Source organism: Prosopis cineraria, unplaced genomic scaffold (genome assembly GCF_029017545.1).
Source record: "Prosopis cineraria cultivar Desert tree isolate PC_DT_omini unplaced genomic scaffold, ASM2901754v1 PC2, whole genome shotgun sequence".
Taxonomy (NCBI): Eukaryota; Viridiplantae; Streptophyta; class Magnoliopsida; order Fabales; family Fabaceae; genus Prosopis; species Prosopis cineraria.
Window position 1 is genome coordinate 35,084,914 of NW_026555333.1, and position 21,068 is coordinate 35,105,981.

Genomic DNA, 21,068 nt, shown 5'->3' on the forward strand with positions numbered 1-21,068 from the left:
GCATGATAACCATCTGCATGTATGTTTATAGAAGTACCTTAAGGAAGCCGACACTTGCTATAATCATGGTTCACATATGAATCCTAATGTTAGTAGTTAAAGGGAGTTAAATCATGATCATTCAATTCTTTCATTTACTTTTGGTACATTTGGTCTCTTTTTGGAATTTATTTTTCTTTTCTTTTTTGTTCTTCCTTGTATTTCATTCCCATTAAAGCATGACATCATCTTTACACATGAATGGATGCATGCCTGTGAAGCCTTTTATTTCCTCTTTCTCCCTTATTCCTTTTCATCTCTTTTCACTGACATCTGATTTATAAACTCTTATAGAAAGATATAGAACAGTATACATGGTTTTTAAGCACATTCAAACACATACACTTAAGCATATGTATTGGTTAGTTATTTCTTGTGCCTATGAAGTGGAGATGATTGGAATAATTACATAAGTTGCTACAAGTGGTAAAGCTCTAAAGATTTGATCTCTTTTTTTTTGGAGTTACCTATATTATTATACCTTTCTCTAGCACACACGACACCATATGATTTGAGACTGTTGTGTGTTTTTTTTTAGTTATACCATATGAGATTTTTAGAGTCTTCGTAGGTAACTAGTCTTGTGGTATGCCGTGTGTGGCAATAGGCTATCACAGGCACACCAATCATAGTGCTTAATTGATTTGTTTTATTCCTTTTTTTAAAAAGGAGCCTTTTTTATCAATATAAATAGGTCGAAAAATAATTTTTATTCTGTGTGAGATTTTGGAATCTCCACAAGAATTTCAATATATTTTATTTTAAAAAAATCTTTTCTCAAATAAGGGAATAATATTTTTTTTCTAATTAAAAGATACCAACCCAATTTAAAAACCTTTTTGAGAAATGAAAAATTCCTTTTCTAAAAAATACTAACAAATCAACACGCATTTTTTACTCTTGAACTACGTAGACTTTAATTCCTCTAAAGGGTACATAGGCCTTAAGGTTTTATCCTCGGTCAAGTCTAACTTGTAAATAAATAATATTTTTAATCATAATTTTCTTCTTTTTTATTAATTAAGGATAATTAAATTTCATTTAAGGCCATATTAATTTTGTTTAGTCTACTTAGGGTAAACATTCTCATAGATGGGTGATGTAGGATGCCTAATACTTTTCTCATGTACAACTAACTCTCAAACCCTATTCTAGTTATTGTAGGCCATTTTATTTTTTAAAGGTTTCCAAAATTATCTTTTTAAAATTTTGGTGGTGACTCCTACATTAATTGATTTTCCTTTCTTGAGAGATCATGATTTGGTCACGACACAAGGGAAAGTTTTAAACTAAATGTTTGTGACGTGAAGTTTAATGAATGCGTGTATAAGGGGAGTTCAATAAATGTGTGAAATGTGGAGTTCAATGGATGTGTGAAATGTGGAGTTCAATGAATTTTGTGAGTGGAGTTTAATGATATGTCATTTTTATGGAGTTCAATGATGTAATATGATATGGAGTTCAATAATTTGTTGTTATGTGTTTATGTGATAATCATATGTGATGTGAGTATAGTGATAATATTGAGCATGCCTGTAAATTGAGTATTTTGCATGCTAAGGAATATTTCATTTTGTGGATTGTTTGATCATGAGAGGTAAGAGTTTGCCTAGGAAGAGGAGTAGTGAGTTTAAAATTCAAGTGGTAAAGCTACTATTGGAGTTCGATGATTTGCCAAATAATATTATTTTCATCGTCCCATTTGTTTGATGAGGGACTATCCTATTATGTAATAAGAGACTTGAACCTACTCTAGTTTCCACTTATTCTATAAGGAAACAAGTTTAGGAAAAATGACACCCCATAATATGAGATCTGGGGGAAACTGTGATTCATAAGTGAGTTAACAAACCTTAGTTGGGCAGCTTCTCATGTGTGATTGGCTGGGGCAGCCAACAGTTTTGTGTTAGAGGTATAAGGAGGATATAAGGGAGGTGTAATCATGCTGGAAAGAATTTATCATTAACTCCTAAAATAGTACTAAGTTTTACACTTATATAGATAATGGCCAACCTAGGTCAATTCTCTTGAGGAGGCTTACTATGACTAATTAGACGTAACCAATGTTAATTAAACTACTCAAAGGATTGATTGATTTTGATTTGATTTTTTTTTAAAAAAATTAAAAAGAAAGCTTTAAAACTAAATCAAAGTGTATTTGGTAGTTTCTTATGGAATGGTATGATCTTAGAGTTGGAGAAGTGAGTAAGTCATTAGCTTAAAAGTTGATTTTAGATTACTTGACCCTCTTGGCCTAAAATGAAAAAAGCTAGGAAAATTATCTCCAGCCTCTTAAACTTCCCAATAACCTTTTTAAGTCTTATATTAAGGTCATTAGTTCAATTTATTAGGTTAGTTTTAAGCATTGACCAAGTGTGATGTGAATTATACATATGTGATTTGGCCCTTCTAAAAAAAAAAAAAGCATGTGAACTCCCAAGATTATGGTGAGAAAACAAGAAATCAAGTATCAAATACTCAAAATTATGATGTTGAAAATGCAAAATGAGACACTAATGGAAATCTCAAGATTATGATAACATCCACTAATGTAAGGAAGTACCAAATCCAAAAACATAATCAAATCACCAAGTTTTCAACAATAAACATAAATGAACCAATGTTATGGCTCAAATGAAATAATCCAAAATTATGGCATTATAACATCAAGATATTGAAGAAAACTAAGGTAGAGTAATTAAAAACTAAAGAAATGTTGAGTGTTCGGTCTCATCCTCTTCTCCTCCTATAAGATCCACAAGCCTCATAGCCTTAAAACTCCATAGGATCACTCTTCTTCATGTCTTGGCCAAAATGAAAATCACCTACCATTGGAGATGAAAACCTTAGATGGATGAATGGATGGAGACTAGAGTTGTATGTGTGTTTTTTTTGTGTAATATAGGTGATGGATGAAATTTGTGAAGAGACATGGAAGAGAAGAGATGAGAGAATGAGATAAATGAGTGGATGAGTGAATGAATGATGGGTTGGACGAAATTGCACCACCCTTGAATTAGTATGAATGGTTGTGTGAGTGATGAGTGATCTATGTGTGAGTTGGCCAAAATTAAGTAGGTAGATCAAGCCTATAATGAAATTAGATGCAGAGGGTTATGTTCAGATTAGAATGGAGGAATATGAGCTGATTTCAAGGTGATTTTGTTTGCTGTAAATCTGATTTTCAAATCACAAAGTCAAGACAAGGATTAAGGAGAGAATATAATTTTCCCAATTTGGAAATTTGAGTGATGTGGCACCATATGGTTGTCATTTTGAATTTGAATTTGAATTTTACAGCTCCCTCTCCTCTTCTTGCAAGGCCTTGCAAGCCTAACTCAAGCCCAGAAGCCTTCCTTGCTTGCCTTTAACCCAATTGACACAAATCCAACTGCATTTGTTCACTTAAGTCATAAAATAACATTTGATTTAATCCAATAATATATGTGTAACAAAATAAATTATATTTTTATAGAAGGACATAATTATTTAAATGGGATAATATTTATAAATGAAATTTAAGAGCAATTCCATGTGAGAAGCATAATGTAAACACATGCATGTGCAAAGCTCAAACTAGGTCAACCAAGTCAACAACCTTAAAGTGTGACTTTTGTGCAATATCTTCCAAACCAAAATGAATTTTTAGAAAATAATTAGACCATGATGAATCTAGAAAAAATGACATTTATTCCAACAAAAACCCAATTTTTCATAAAAAGTCCAAATTTGGACTAAAATACCCTTAGTACACAATTCACCCCTTAGGCGATTTTATCATTTTTAACACCAAGAATGCACGTAGTTAGGAAATATATCATGCAAAATAGGTCCTAAATATATGGATAAAATATGTAAATAATGTGTCTAATCACATGCATATTGAGATTAAAGGCACATGACTGTCTATTTTGTGACCCTTGTGACAAATTATTTTGAAAATACTTGTTTAATATTGGTTTAAATGTGAAAAGTGATAGCATTTTATTATAGCATGAAATTGTGAAAATGAAGGATGAATTACACTTGTGATGTGTTTTAGTGAATTGGTGTTTTCATATAAGTATGAAATTATATTGCCACTTACATTTAAATTGATTGAAATGTGTTAGTATAAGTTACACATATCTTGGTTATTGAGTGATTGCACTCACCATTTTCTTTTCAATATTACATGAGTTTTCTTATTAGGTCAAGATTGAGAGAAATAATTTGAGGTGTAGGATTATTATCCTATCTATAGGCCACACTTTCATTTTGGTTATTATGTGCATAATTTGCATGATATTGCCAACTAAGAAAGTATATGTTATTGGTTTACTTGCACTATTAGATTGTGGAATTAAATTATGTATTTTGGGTCCTTGGATGTGTCTATTAAATGTGAAATCTAAGATAGGGCCAAAATATTAGTGCTAGTACAGAGTTAGAAAAAAGTGATTGTTATGGAATGATTATGTTGATTTATGAAATTTGGCTCCCCCTTATATTTTTGTGATTTAAGTTGAAAATGTAATTTATGTATGATTGATTAGTTGTGGTGTGTTGCATGATGTCATGCCCCAAAAATAAAGGGTGACCGGTATGGGATGTGAACCTTATCGCACATCCCTTAAGCCCTAAATTGAAAAATTTTTCTATTTTTTTAAAGCATAATTGAATTTGTTCTAAAAATTATGACATACTTAATAAAAATCATTATAATAAAAGTTTCAATATTTTTTTTAAAATTTTAGTAGAACCTCCCCAATAAATAAAATCTTCTAAAAACTTCTACCATCTAGCAGATAACATATATCAAAATAGAATCCTAATTATAAGCTATATGGAGCATCTAACCTTACTTCCAAAATAAAATATATGAATTCAAATATTTACATTATAGGGAAATAGTGCTAAACAAAGTTCCACCTAAAGCAGTTGTATGCCCCTCAGAGGTCAGCAATAGATTCAGCATCAGACAATGAATCTGAGACTAAAATAAATTTCTAATGAATAGCATCCTAACAATAAATAGTTAAATATATATATATATATATATATAAAGGAAGTTTAACATGATTATATATGTTAGAAATAACAATTTTCACAAACAAAAATTTAACAAACTTTGTCATAAAAGGATTTTATGTAACTTTAAATAAATTCTTAATTTATTAAAGTATCATATCAAACATCATTACCATGTAATTTCAATAAAGCAAATAATTGCATTAAATAATTATAAATATGTCATTAATCAAAATCAATGAAAATAGATTCATCAAATGATTAAAAACTCATAACTATAGGGACTTATTAGAATAAGTAACAAATGTGGACACGCAGTCCACGAGGGTAAATAACCAAACGCAGCTTATGCCATGAAAACAAACATAGACACACAGTCTACAAAGGTAATGCTAACCAAACGCGGCTTGAAACCACGAAACAAACATGAGTGCGATGCTCATGAATAACCATCCCTCCGTTTCACGTGCGTTAGCTGTCACACGGGGCTAGCACCTCCTATAAACACCTGGCTAGCTAGGTGTACCATGGTGCACCAAGGGCTAACAAAACTGCCGTTAGCAACCAGTGTTCTATATAAAGTCTCTTTTAAAAAACCATTTTCAAACATGTGAGAAAATTATCACTTTCAAAATATAGTTCTCATTCTCAAAATCAAACTCGCATGAATACTTTCAAGCATTAAAACTTGTCAGAATTAAATTTCATATCCAACGCTTATGCTTGCATTTATTGAATAATCAAAAATTGTCAATGCTAATGAAAAGGAATTTTAATAATCCTAAAAGGGTACCTCATAAGGGTAAAACATTCATATGTTATGATGAACCATTTTTTACCACCATCTTAAAACTTAAAAATGAAGAAATTTAATTAACAAAGTATCCACTAATCAACATAATTACTATTAAAATAATCAATGTAACAAAATAAATTTTAATAAGAAAAATTAATTGATAAATTAGTTGGGATGCTATCCACTTACCTGATAACTCCTAAATTAATAATATGTGCTTTTTAAATACCTCTCCATTTCCTTTTAGCTATGCTATTACCTAGATTAGAAGAATAAACAACTTTCTTTAATAATCCAATTGATATATTTCTATCTGACATTCGTGAACCCAATATGTAATCTAGAACATATTAAAAGTCCTCAATCCTTATTTGTCCTTAATCCACTATCCATATTTAGAATTATATTCTTCCTATTCCTTCTCTCACCTATAATGACATATTCATCTTAACCATGCCACCTTCCTTTAGTAACTAATAAATGATTTATTCTTGAGGCTCTTCGATAATTCTTCATAAAGTACACCTTATTCAAAATAGTACAATTTCTTACCTTACACAACCACAACCGATCTTATGAAACTTTTAATTCAATATCATAAATGTCATCAAGTATAACAAATTTCTTCCTTGTTCCCTTGTGCTTCAAGACCCAAACTAATCTAACAATTTCAAAATTTCGCCTAACATGTTCAAACTCTAACCTATACACCATTAAGCCGAACCATCTTCATTTTTATTCAAATCCTCTCATAACTTAGGCATATGTAGGATCAGAACAAATAATAAAGGAAAATCTACAATCCCAACCACATAAACATATTCACAAAACACATATTAACATATTCATATATTAAAAAAACCCAGTGACCTAAACATTAAAATTTAACTAGGATTAATTTGGTAAAGTTTAAGCACTTATTTATATAAAAATTTTCACTCAAACATTATGTCAAATACTTTATGTGAAAAAGAAAAATTAATATGACAAGCTTCTTGCTTTCCTTAATTCTCTATCCAAGCCACATATAGACCTCAACAAGTCTTCTCCTAAAAACTCCTGTCCAACATATACAGTCACATGCAGCAGTAATAGAGGGAAAGGAAATTCTTGTGACTTCCATCATAAACTCACACACTTAATCAGACAAGATCATCAAGAAAGAGAGTTCAAAGCCAGTAATGGTTTCTCTAACACATACACACATATAGAACCGAGGAGGAAGAAAGAGATTTGAAAATCCATACCTTTGATCAATAATATTAAAAAGTAACAGGATACACTGCTGTTCGAACAAGGAAAAGGAAGAAAGAGATCCTCATACATGCACAACAGCCAGCCCAATAGAGATCAGAGAGCATTGCGAAATAGGGGAGTAGGAGAAATCATGTATTAAATCTCCAGCAGCGGCAGATGGCATTCTAGCTCACAACCACATTCACAATGTTGAAGGCAATTAAGGAAGGAAGAAGAAGGTGAAAGAGATCAAGAATTTCAGTTCCTCTCTCACTCGAGCACCGGTAATAGATCAAAGAAAAAATAAGAAAGGAGGATTCAGCAATAAGAAAACAAGGGAGAAAGGTTCAGGCATCACCATTGCATGAAAAGAAGACCATTGGAGGAGCAGGGGAGTGGACGAACTCGCGACTTCGGGTCTTGACAATAGCAAATTCATAGCGAACACCGACATCAGTGACGAACTGAATAGCCTAGCTCTTCACTCATACACTTTAGAGACATAGAAAGGAAATGGATGGAGAAGAACAAAGGACTAAGACTCTCGACTTTCTCTCTGGCTCACACTCACACCAGTGATGGTGAGGATGAATGCCGAAAGAACAGAGGGAGAGAAGAGGCGATCTCTCTAGGTTCTAGAATTTTTGAAGAATAAGAAAGAAAAAATAAAAGAGGCGGTGCGTGTGTATCTGACCGAGGAAGGAATATAAATTTGAACTTTAAGAAATTGAAAAAATTGCAAAATAGAGCCTAATATTTTCTCTAATAACATATAAAACACGAGCACTTTGATAAATTTTCCAAAATTTTAAACTAAATAAAATTAATATATTTCAAAAAAAATTTAAACTTTAGACCTTTAAGTAAGTTATTAATATAATTTCCACTAATTCACCCTTTCCATTTGCCATGAAATAAATTTAAATAAAATATAAATTGGGAGATAATAATTTTAATTTTTTTAAAAAAATTAGGGTCATTACACACGAGTTCACTATAATCTATTGAGTATAGTCTAAGGGTTGGTGTAGGCTTTTGGCACTAGTGTTGTGAAATGGACACCACAAGCATTATTGTGAAAAAGGAGTGAATTGAGAGATGGGTATTCAATTTTTGATTAAGATATAATTTGATTGTGAAACTAGTGCTATTAGCTGTAATTAGAAGAAAGCTCTTTGTAAACACCTAGACAACCTTAATTGGACGTCGGATAGAGAAATGAGGCATGTTAGGAATCCACCCCTATTGTTGTCATGTTGTCGAAATTATGCAATGCACCACAGAATGTACTACGGCACACATATGATAAGCCGCAACACACCTCAATTTTTTGTTGCATAGTTTTTGGTTTCCAATTTTATTGTAAATGTTTGAATTGTTTAAGATCTCATGCTTTCACACACAATTTACACTTTGAATTTGACTTGTAAAGATGCTTTCACATGTTTGGAAAGTTTGAAAACTTAAAATCTTGTTTTATAAATTTTACAAACTTAGTAATCCTATTGATTTAATCCCTTGATTACCTTCATTTTGGAGTTAATGTGGACATTAGTAAGGGAGACCTTACATATCTCTTCCTTATACTACTAATTAAATTCATGGGTTGACAATTCAAATAAGGTTAAGTTTGTGTGACTGGGATAGCCCAAACTCACTAATCTTAAGGAACTACCCAACCAAAGGTACTACACTTACTCTTACCAAAGGTTGATTCACAAATCGAGCTAGTTAGCCCAATCTAGTTTTGCAAATTATAGTCCTAATATACTTGTCTAAACATTCACATGCATAAAAAAACATAATCTAATATTTGACCACCCAGCAATTGAAAGAAAGGGTGGAAAATAAGCAGGAATTTCCATTTCATACTATTACTAAAAACAAGCTTCATAAACAAGTTTTGCGTATCAAAACATGCTTGAATAACCATCTTGGCCCATCTAAAAATCAAACTAGGGATTTGAACCTTACCATTGCCAAGACAACCCAAAAATACCTAAATTCAATGTTCAAGGCTACTAGTGCAAGTATAAACCAACTCAGTACAAGTTAATATACAATGACCCCTAATTGATAACATAGTATCCAAATTACATATAAACATAAACCTATAGATGTTATAAGTCAAATACTTAGTCTTTAGTTCCAAAGGCCCCCTTTTTGGCTTTAGCTTGATCGTCACTTATAAAATGTTAAACCACAAGAGTGAGATAAGTATCTCAATAACCAAAGGACTAAAATTCTAGCACATATATGTGTGGCAACCATCAGCATATAAGGTGGGCAAATTACAAAACAAAGTAACTTAAGTACTCAAACATGCAACTAAGCTAGATATGACTCACATGAGCAATGCACCATGTTATTACTCTCCTTATTCCCTCTATTTGAATCTATAGGCTACTATATGAATTAAACTAACCCATATGACTAGACTAGCTAAAGATCTCTAATTGTAAGGGATAACCTAGCCATAGGCTCCTACACTTACTTTAAAACTATGGATCCCCCCTTTCTCAAATATGCATGATGTTATAATGCTTGACCTACATCATTTCCTGAAGGATTTGATGATATAAGGCAATGTCCCACCCATGACACCTCCTGAAGGACAATAACAATACTAAGCAACACACATATCATTACACCAACCACTAGGGCCACTTGTAGTAGAGGATCACTATATGGATTTAAAGTTTATACTCTTCTTAGAGTAAATTCCCACCTATCTATGATCATGCTAAAGATACAATTCATGATTTTTAAATGCAATTTCATAAACTCATTCTTAATGAAAGCAAAATTGACATGTTTTAATTTCACTTAATTCACAAACAGACCATCTCATTAGAATCATATAACATATTCACCCACTTTACAATATATTCCAAACATAAACATATAAATTTTCATATCACAATACATTATAAGCATTTTACAAAACTCAAAATCACAAACATAAGTATATACAAGAATTTAAGTTCCTTGTTACCTCAATACTTGGAGTACCTATATATCCAATTAAGCCTCCAATAAGCCTAATAGCACTAATGATTGGTCAATGTATAACCAAACACATTAATTATATCTAATGAAAGCCTAAACTCAAAAATTTCATTATGGTCATCTACCACAACCAAATCCATTTCTAGGTTCCATTAGTTTACTTAGACTCTCATTAGTCTATTAAAACCATTAATCACCCATAGCCTCATTAACTCAACTAATTAACTCTATGGTTTACTCTAAAGCCCACTTTAAAACTCTAAATCATCATTAGAATCATAATCCAATGGTTAGACACTTAAAACAACATTTAGCAACTCCCTTCAAGTTAGATGAATGGCTAGAATAAATGCCATTTTTGGATTCCAAACACCTACACCTAAGAAGTGATAGAAAAATGGATCAAAGAGGAAGGGGAGGGAGTAGTGAAGCTTTACCTAAGCTATTAACAACCTCAAATGGCTTCCTACTACATGAAAATGCAAGCCTAGCAAAGCTCTCTACATTCTCCCTCATATCCTCTCACACTCTCTCTATTTTCCTATAAAAAATGTGAGTCTAGAACCCTCAAAATCAAACATAATCCATGGCCAAAAGGATGATAAGCCATAGGCAATAGCCCAAAATAAAGGGCCCAAATTCAATCCATCTAATTGGGCCCAATTGTGACCCCATACCACCTAGGGTCCAATTCTAAGCCTCAATTAGGGCCCAATAGTCCATATGGTCACCCCTACCTATAATTAGCCCAAGTTAAATCTCAATTGATGAATTAATCCTTAATTAGCTAAATGGACCTTAATTTAAAATTATAAGATGTTACAACACCAGATAACATAATAGCCTTTGATAAATCCTCTTTATTATCATCATTCTCAGCATTTATCTTTTCACCACTGCTATTATTTCTCTCAAGTTCCACCCTATTCTCCATTACAATTCTAATAGTACTATCATTATTATCTTTACTTCATGCTTACCTCCTTCAATCACCTTTTCATTCGTTTCTCCCTCTTCCTCCTTCTAGGTACCGCTAATCTCTCCTTTACTCTCCATATTACTCCTTGCATTTTGATTATTACCATTGTCGTGCCCAGTTCGAAATTTCCTGAGGAGGAAAATCAAATAAAAATATAAATATTTAAGAGTCACCACCAAAACTTTAAAGGTAATTTTGAAAACCTCTTTAACTGTATGGTCTACATATAAAGAAAATGGTAAGAGAGTTGATTGTGTGTAGGAAAAGTGTTAAGCACCCCATAACACCCATTCATATGAATGGTTAGCTTAAGTTAACTATATAAATTTAAATGGCCTTAAAAATATCTTAATTATCCTTAATAAAAAAAAGATAAGAAAGTAAGAAAATTAAAAAGGAAAAACTTTATTTATTTATAAGTTGGACTTGACCTAGGATGAAACTTTGGGGCCTACGAACCCTTTTAAGGAATCAAAGTCCAGATAGTTCAAGGTAAAAATGCATGTCTCTTGGTTGTGATTTTTTTAAAAGAAAATATTATTTATTAATTTTTTTATAAAGTAATTTTTAATGTTCGTTTGCAGTTTTTATTTAAGAAAATATTGTATTTCTTTATTTGTGACAAAATTCTGAGAGATAATCTTGGAAAAAAAATATTATAAAAAGATTTATGAAAGCTTCTATACATTCACCTTTGAAAAAATATTTTATTTTATTTATTTATTTTAGGAAAAACTTTTATTTTTATTTAAGGATAAAATATTTTAAAATGTACTCGCAATAATTTATCGCTACATAATATAAGTTATTTAATTTATAAATCTGCGAGAACTCTGAAAGTCTCACGCAATTGATGATTTCAAAACTATGTACATGCGATAATTTATCACTATGTAAGATAAATTAATTAATTTAGAAAATTACATGGACTTTGAAAGTTTCAAGCAGTCAAAAGGATATAAATTTGTGAGGACTCTGAAAGTCTCATGCTAAAATGCTTTGTAGATACACATATTGATAATTTATCCCTAAATTCAATTGATTCAAAGTAACATGTGATACCCAAAATTTTCAAGTGATTTAATTAGTACAAGCGCATATCACAGTGGCACTAGCAAAAATATTAATTACAAAATGAGATGTTGAACAGTATATTAAGCCATCATTATACACATCAAAACTAAGGGGCAATTAATTGATTTTTTCAAGGGTAAATAATGATTTCATCCAATGCACATGGGACCATGCATGAAGAAAAAATATGAGATGAAGTGTGTGTTTAGTTTTCAGTCTGTTAAAAGTTTATTTAATAAAAGTCAGTTTAATGAAAGCCAGTTGTTGTAACAAAATTGGTTTTTGGATATATTTTTTCAAAAGCCAGTTTAGTACACTAAAAGTTGTTTGGATTATAATAGTGAAATGTGCTTTTGCTTACACAATTACCAAAATAGACATTGATTTATGATGATTTATAATTTTTAATTTACAAATGTAATATATTTAAAATATTTAAAAAATGTGATAAATATTTCAAATAACATAAAATTTGATCTATAATGCTAAAAATTTAATCTCTCATTATTTGTACTTTTTAAATTTGTAATTTTAGAAAATTTGATAAAAATTGGTAATTTTTATTATAAATATCAATGCTAAAAATTAATATGATTAATTATTCAATTTATAATGCTAAAAACTTGATACCTAATTCTTATTATTAAAATGATAATTATATTTTTAATGAATTAACTATTTTTTAAATAAAAGAACAAGAGATTAAATTTAGGGTAGTATGGTCAAATAATATCTTACTTTTCAAAAGTTTTAAATAGTTATGCTTTTCAAATCTACTTTCAGCCACTATTTAAATGTATTTTCAGGATATGCTTTCCTATAAAATATTTTACTCAAATAATTTTCAACACCTTGAAAGTGAAATTTTGCTTTTTGAATGTGAAACGCAAGCAAACCAAATGGCCCGAACATTGGAGGATTATTCAAGAAGAGATGGAAAGCAACGTGTGTAGGTTCATATTTCTTATAATAATAACCATTAAATGATTTAAGACTTAAAGCTTTAAAGCCCAACTTTTTAAAATCTTCTACTAGTGTACAGGCATAATTATAGCTAAATGAAAAGTGGATTTACCTCTATGAAACTCAATCAATTGGGACCTCTGTTGTCTCCTCTTTTCTTTCTTCCTTGAGTCTTTCTGCTTGTCCTTTTGCTCTACTTTTGCTTTTCTTTATATAGACCTATACACCTAGAGTTTCTCTAATATCTTAAATATATTCTGATCAATATTAGTATTTTATATATTTTTATATTATTATTATTATTATTATTATTATTATTATTATTTAGAGAGTGGATATTAATTGTTATTTTTTCTATTATTCTATCCTAATTATTATATTATTTTGAAATCTTCAAATCATAATATTAGATTATAGTATATTTTGATTATTATATTCAAAGTATTATATTAGATTGTGATCTAGCTTGATTATATTTTTTTTTATTATCTTCATATCCAATACCTTTTAACTTTTTTTATATTTTTTGTTATAAAAAATTTTCTTATTTTCATTCTTATTATTTTCTATTTTTTATTATTTTATTATGAATGTTACCTTATTTATTTATTAGAACTCGGACAAAATATGATATTTATAACCATTTTTAATCATTATATCTTTCAGTCTTCCATGTCCTACCAATCCTTACAACAAACCACCCACTCACCAACAGTCTTTACTTCCTGTATGCTAAATCAATTTTCATAGCTTGGTTCTTGGTCTTCTTTGATATCATCAGCTTGACCAGTACAAAAACTCTACAATCATGTCCCACTCTTTCATATATGTAGCAAAAATTTTGCATCCTCTCATATTTCACTTTGATCCATATTAGATCCTTTCGTAGTTGTCATATCCACATTCTAGTCATTAAAGGCTTACTCAACTCGACATAATCGATCTTCTTTTCTTAGATTATCCACCATCATAACTTCTCTGATCAAGTATATGAGTTTCTTCGCATTGTCAAGATCCACCGCCTCCAATGGAAGACCATAGAATTGCATTCATCAAAAGGGGCATTTCCTAAAACTGACCTCCTTATTGCACGATGAATTCTTCCCATACTTGGACATTCTGAAGTAAACCTTGAATTGACCAAAGGTCTCCCACACATAATTATCTGAAATTCCTCTTTGCGTCTAAATTCAAATGTGAAGGCCTTCTTATTAACATCAATAATCCCCATATCATCATCATTCAGTAAGTTCCATCCCTCTCTGATCATTTACACACTCGTCAAATTGTTGATCTATTAACCAATCTTCCTACCAATGCACTTCCATTCATCTCCCTCTGTTCTTTCTTTTCAATGACCACTTCCCGACCCTTCACCAACCTTCCAACCTCTTCTCTCTCCATTATCTTGCTCTCTCTATTACAATGCGCAACAGAGAGACACTTTTTCTTTCCTCTCGTCGTCATAGACAATGGCGATGGCACCGAATGAACCACCAAACACTGATAACCGTCATGACTAACTCTCACAAGGAGAGAAAAAAGCCCACTCAGGAATAGAGAAACTCCTCGTAAAAATATGAGGTAACTTTTTATTTATTGCTTATACGTTGTTGAGAATTTCTAGACTAACTGAATTATATAGTTAATTAAATTTCTGGATTTTTTGCACTGTACCAATTAGTTTTACAAATAAATCATATTATTTCTGACTTATGACTAATGATTTTCTTACTATAAACTTACCTTTTGGTATAAAATTTATATTTTATATTAATACTGATAATATTTGTAATTATAATAATATTTTCAATTGCCAATTCATGGCCATTCATCGGCTTGCTTTCTAGATACGTGTAAGTTATGCTACTCAAAAATTCAAAATGATATTTATCGTCAACAATAAAGGAATATTGAATCCCATCCGTGACGCAGTGAAGTTCAGTGAAGTTGCAGGCAGCTTCCTTTTTTTTTTTTTTTTTTAAATATCCTTTCCACAGGTAGCTTCCTCTTCATCACCCTTGTTTTTTTCCTACATAAACTAAAACTTCTCGTTGAAGTTATTGGTTTGATTTATTGACCCGAATGACGTCATTTATTTGCATTTGATTAATTAGTTTTGGGATTCAAATAAATATCTTGAGCTCGAATTATATAAAATTTTAAAGGAAAACAAAATATTTGAAATTTAGTTAATTATGTGATCTATATGTATTAACCTTTAACAAGCACACTTGTGCACAATAAAAAGGAAAAATAAAAAGCAGGATCCTTTTTTGTTTTTTTTTTCCAACCAACACTTCAAGTGAAATTAATTTTGATTTTATTTATATTTGAAATGTTATTCCTAGATTATTCATACAATGATTGACAGTAACCGATTGTTCTCGTTCAATCAATTTTGTAATGTTTATCAACAAAATTACATCAAATAAACTAGCGGTGGATTGGAATGAATAGTATATGCTATTCGAACAGTATAGATAATAAATAATAATATATTATAGCACCCTTATCATCAATTAATACATTTGGAAACCATCAATTTCAACCAAACAGTGACATATTGAGCGTAGCTTCTCTGCATTCGTCAGACTTTTCCTTTGTCGAATTAGAATCTCAGATTGTCACATACGAGATTTTCCCTCCGTTTTGAACAAAATAATTAATTCATACAATTTAAGAAAGTTAGTTAAATATAATAATTATATCTGAAATTAAAATATTTAAATTAAATTATCCTTGTAATTAATGAAACAAATTTATTTAATAAAAATAAACAATTAAAATTGACTTTAGAAGGTACAATTTCAGAAATATATGATAAATGCTTTCAAAATCTATAGTTTTGTTTTATAAATTAAATAAACACAAACAGACGCATGCTAATTTCTCTATATTTGAAAAGAGAGGAAGTATCTTGGAATGAATCCGAATATTCCCAAAAACTGATTGAGCTAGCTAGCTGGCTAGTTTCCCCTTTCCATGAAAACTATACAATCATGTATTCTCTTTTCATGGAAATCATTTAATATTTGATCCAATTTAAACCAACCATGGTGAGCTAGTCAACCTTATTCTCTCCCTCCATTAACTCCTTGAGTTACTTGCCTTTTGCATCACATAAAATCACACAACCTCATCACAACAATGTCCGTTAATCGAATCCTCAGCACAAATCATCATCAGGTCGACTTCTGGAGAATCCTGGGATTCCTGTCGAGTATCATTGGGCTGTCATCCTATCTTCTGAGTTCATCTTTCCATTCTATATTCGCAGAGTGGAACACTTGGAAAATTATTCTGTATATCTCTGTGAGTCTGATAATCGCCTACAGTATTTTGTTTGCCAAGACATGGAAACTTCCCTATCAGAATCTCCTTTTCAGATCTCACGTAGCATTTCTGGTCTTGTTCCTGACTTCAGTTTACTCTTTCTTCTATGACAAATGCGTGAAGAAAAACCCAGATGCGTTCAGTCTCATTTCTAGTGGTTCATTTGCTTTCATGTCTTTGAGCTTGTCATTTCAGAAGATTCAACTTGGATTCGAGGACGATCTTCTCAAATTTTTCCTGGGTTCTCTGGCTATCCAACTCATGAAGATCAACTTGTGTTTGTCTTTGGTCGGAGCAGCTCTCTGTTATTTCCCTATCGTTCTAGTTCCTTCTTACTTACATTATCAATCAGATCATACTGCTAGTAGCAGTATTTCTGTAAAGGTTGATACTTGTGCTTACGATCTCAGAAAACAATTGTGTTCGATTCTGGGGATTGAGAATGACAGAGAAACTCCGGAGAGATTCATTTATCCTTCAGATTTTGAATCTAAACTTAAAGACGCAATCGCTTCTGGGTTTGTTAAAGAGAGCTACGACGTTTTCATCACTTGGCGAAAACAGGTCTTAGACGACAAGCTGTTGATCAGTACGACGACGGCGTTTCAGATGCTCGTGGTCAGCATCGAGGAGGTTCATCACAGGCTGCCGTTGAAATATCTCAGAGACGACATAGAAGAATGGGCGAAGGCTTGTAACGTCGTCCTTAAGACGTTGTTTCCCAATGAACGACATGCGTGTCATGTCGTCTTCTCGGGACTCTCTCCTCTGGACGATCTGTCTTTCACGGAGGTTTGTCGGGGGATAGGGACACAACTATTGAATTACGCCGGCGCCGTTTCGAGGACGACGCAGTCGCCGGAGCGTTTGTTCAGAATCGTAGACGTTTTAGAGACATTGGAAGAGATTTTGCCCAACATGGAGTCACTGTTCTGCAATCAACATTGTAAATTTCTCTACGATGAAGCCATTACAGTGTGTAAAAGGCTGGAAGAAGCAATCAGGGGTGTTTTCATGGAGCTCGAGAATCTGATTCGTCAAGATCCAGCAAAGGTAAATATTTTTTTAATTTAATATTGATAAATTTACATATAGTTTTTCTTTCTAAAAAAACATTTATATTATATAAAAAATAATAAAATATATATATATATATATATATAGAAAACTTTATCCAAATTCACCAATCTTAACTTAAGTGGATTTAAATGTTTAATGCAATATTTTTCCTTCTACATGCTCCATTTTTTAATTTGTTTTTATTTCTCTCTAAATTTGTGTCCCTCCTATGTGTTTTAGGTGTTGACATTCGCTGGTACAGATATTGATCACTTTCTCATTAAATGATGAAATTGGAAGTTTTGAATAACGTTGTGGTGGGAAAAATATCTTGAAAAGCTATCTATTTTTAAGATTTAAATTGTCTTTAGCACTCTTTGTTTTTTTCCTATGGGTAAGTATTATATGGTTGTTAACTAACTAGAATCCGGCACCTTATCTTAAAGAACTATGGTGCAAAATATAAATCTTTTTTTTTTCCGGTTGATTTTGATCCAAAATATAAATAATTTAATATTTGTAAAAAAAAATTATCATTTTATCCATTGAATAATTGTTAATCCAGATTCTTGTATTTACTGTATATTTATGACTTCTCATAAATCAAAATTAAGAATAAAAAATAATATATATTTTTAAAAAATAAATCTTTTTAATATGCTAATAATTTAAAAGGTGCTTGCCTGCTTATACTTCAGATTGGAACCAGTACACAAAACCATTTGAACTATTTGTCACAATAATTAACACACAAACTGAGCACAATATATATATATATATATATATATGCCAACTCTGTCTCCTTCAATTATCAGTTGAATAAGCTCTTATTATCTATGACTTATTATTATTATTTAATTTTTTGAAAAATTTAATATGACGTTATGTTAAATAGAAGAACTTTTTTTTTAACAAAATCACTTTTAAATTAAGCTACAAAAATATAAAAAGATTTCTCAATCTTCAATTTTTGTCTATTATGTTTGTCCCCTTTTTTATTAGTGTTTATATTTTAGGTACGAAATGACTCTTTATATATATATATATATATATGCATGCATGCATATTAAATAAAATAAACATTGTTAGTAATTATTTAACCAAATATTATTTTTAAATAAATAATATATATATATATATTTATGTATGTATGTATGTGTGTGATCATGCCAATAACATAATATTTCAGATAAAAGGAGGGACATGATCAATTGATCCTTACCATTCATTCTATAGGAGCTAGCAGTCGCCGGAGGTGGGCTTCATCCGACAAACCGTTATGTGATGAATTACCTGAGAGCTGCTTGTGAGCGTCGGAAAACACTCGATAAAGTTTTCGACGACAACCAAGTTTCGTCCTCGTCGTCCTCTTCTTTATCTAAGCAAATAGTTCAGATTGTGGAGTTGTTGGAAACTAATCTGGAGGCTAACTCCAAGATTTACAATAACAACGACTCAGCTTTGTGCTCTTTCTTCATGATGAACAACGTTAGGTACATAGTTCACGAGGCCAAAAATAGTAACATGGCAGACCTGTTAGGTGACGAGTGGATGCAGGAAAAAGTGTTAAAAGTGAGACACTACCTTGTTAGTTACCAGAGAAGTTCATGGGACAAAGTGCTTGAACTGTTAAACATTATGGATTATTATGACTCACATAATATTGTCGAATCCCATCATGCCAGAGAGAAGCTTGAGCTCTTTAAGTTGCAGTTTGAGGAGATATGTGAAAACCAGTCTTCATGGGTTATCTTTGATGATCAACTGAGAAATGTCATTACGAGTTCTTTGATGAAAATTATGTTGCTTGCGTACGAGAATTTCATGATCACGTTCCTAAATGATCATGTCGAAACTGGAGATTTTGGAGTCCAAGTTATAGAGGGTCTTGTAAACAAGCTGTTTCTCGGAAAAAATGAGCACACCGTAAAATCCAAGTAAGTTTTTTTTTTTTTTTGTGATATTACTCAAAATCATTACCAGGTTTTCCTATCATATTATTTTTATTTAAGGGTTAAATGATAAATTTGTCCTTAAAATACAAGTCTAGGAGCGTATGGGACTATCAACTTTGACTATTAATAGATTAAAAAGTTACAGAAAAATATAAAAGAAAACGTTCTTGGTCCTTGTTTATATATATCTTTTCAATCCTTTTCTATAATTTTTTGTAATTTAATTTTTAATTAACTAATAGTCAAAGATAACTTTCGTTAATGATATAAATGATATTATATTGTACTGTTTTTAAAAGTTGAAAAATAAATTGCATAAAAAATGAGTTTAAGGCTCTAGAAACTTTAAGACTTACAAGTTAAGGGTGAAATTGCCCTTTAATCCTAGTACATTCAAACATAACCTGACTGTTTAATGAGTTTATTTCAGAAATATTCAACCAACATGGACAGTGGTGTTACCGGGTACAAAAGATTTTCATGAGTGGGGGAAGTATGGTGAGAAGACAATCCCCAATTTGACACACCCAAGGTAATTTCATACACACAAATTAAAGGATTGATTTATACAAACCCGCAATTTTTTGATGATAAAACTATGGGCAAACATAACTATATGTTGGTCCCTATAATTTTAATGTGTTTTGGTTATGGTCTATATTTTTTTCGTTGCTCCAGTTTCCTTTAGTTTATCTTATCTGCAACATTAATCCATCTATTTTTAAATGTCTAAAAGGTTGACAATGAGATGATACTAACAGTGTTAAAAATGTTCACTTATGACTAACATCGTTAATCTATCCTAAGGTGGAATTATGATTTAATAGATTATTAACATGTTGTCCACCAGTTCTATTTCATGCTTCAATTTGTCAAAGCATAATTCGATCCCAGCATGAAGATTAAAGGCATTAGTCATGTGTTAGCATTATTTGACATTGTTAGTGTCATCTCATCATTCTTTTGGACATATTAAAAAATTAAGAGACTAATGTTGCACACTAGATAAATTAGAAGGACATGAAAAAGTGAAAAAAATTGTAAGAACCTATAACAAAACATGTTAAAACTATAGGGACAAATATGTGCGTTTTCCCTAAAACTATCTAATTTGTCACTACTAACTAATTAATCTTAGTTTAAGCATTATTGTTATTAGGTCTCAAATGGAGACAACTTTCCTAATAGAGTTTATTTAATTTTTTTTATAATAAAACTATCTCATTTATTGCTACGCATCGACTAAACCAGGTTTAACATTATATACAAGTCTCAAATAGTGACAGCTTTCCTAGATAGTACCGGTTTATTTATATAATAAGTTCAATGTTAACGTGAAATTTACAAAGATTTAAAACAATCTCTTGGACCTATATTATATTCACATATTTGGGATTGGCAGAAAATACTATAGGTGCATATACAAGAATGATCAAGGTTGTGGAGCCAGAAAACATGTTCAACAAATACAGGAAAATCCAAAGATGTACAAGACTTGCTACTTTGGCTTCCATACATGCACTTTGCTTCTAAAGGCTAATCTTCAACGTTGATGATATGAAATGGATCCTGTAAACTATGAATTTTGTGAATAAGTTTCATGAAGTTGCTA

At 31.0% G+C, this 21,068-nt stretch overlaps 1 protein-coding gene across 1 annotated transcript; it reads left to right on the plus strand.

Annotated features, from left to right (window-relative positions):
* Positions 1-16,173: 16,173 nt before the first annotated feature.
* LOC129304004 (exocyst complex component EXO70B1-like) lies at positions 16,174-21,068 on the plus strand. The gene is made up of 4 exons (XM_054943615.1): positions 16,174-17,495; positions 18,738-19,438; positions 19,887-19,988; positions 20,859-21,068. Exons 1-4 carry the CDS (start codon positions 16,257-16,259, stop codon positions 21,007-21,009), a joined length of 2,193 nt encoding a protein of 730 aa, XP_054799590.1. The 5' UTR covers positions 16,174-16,256; the 3' UTR covers positions 21,010-21,068.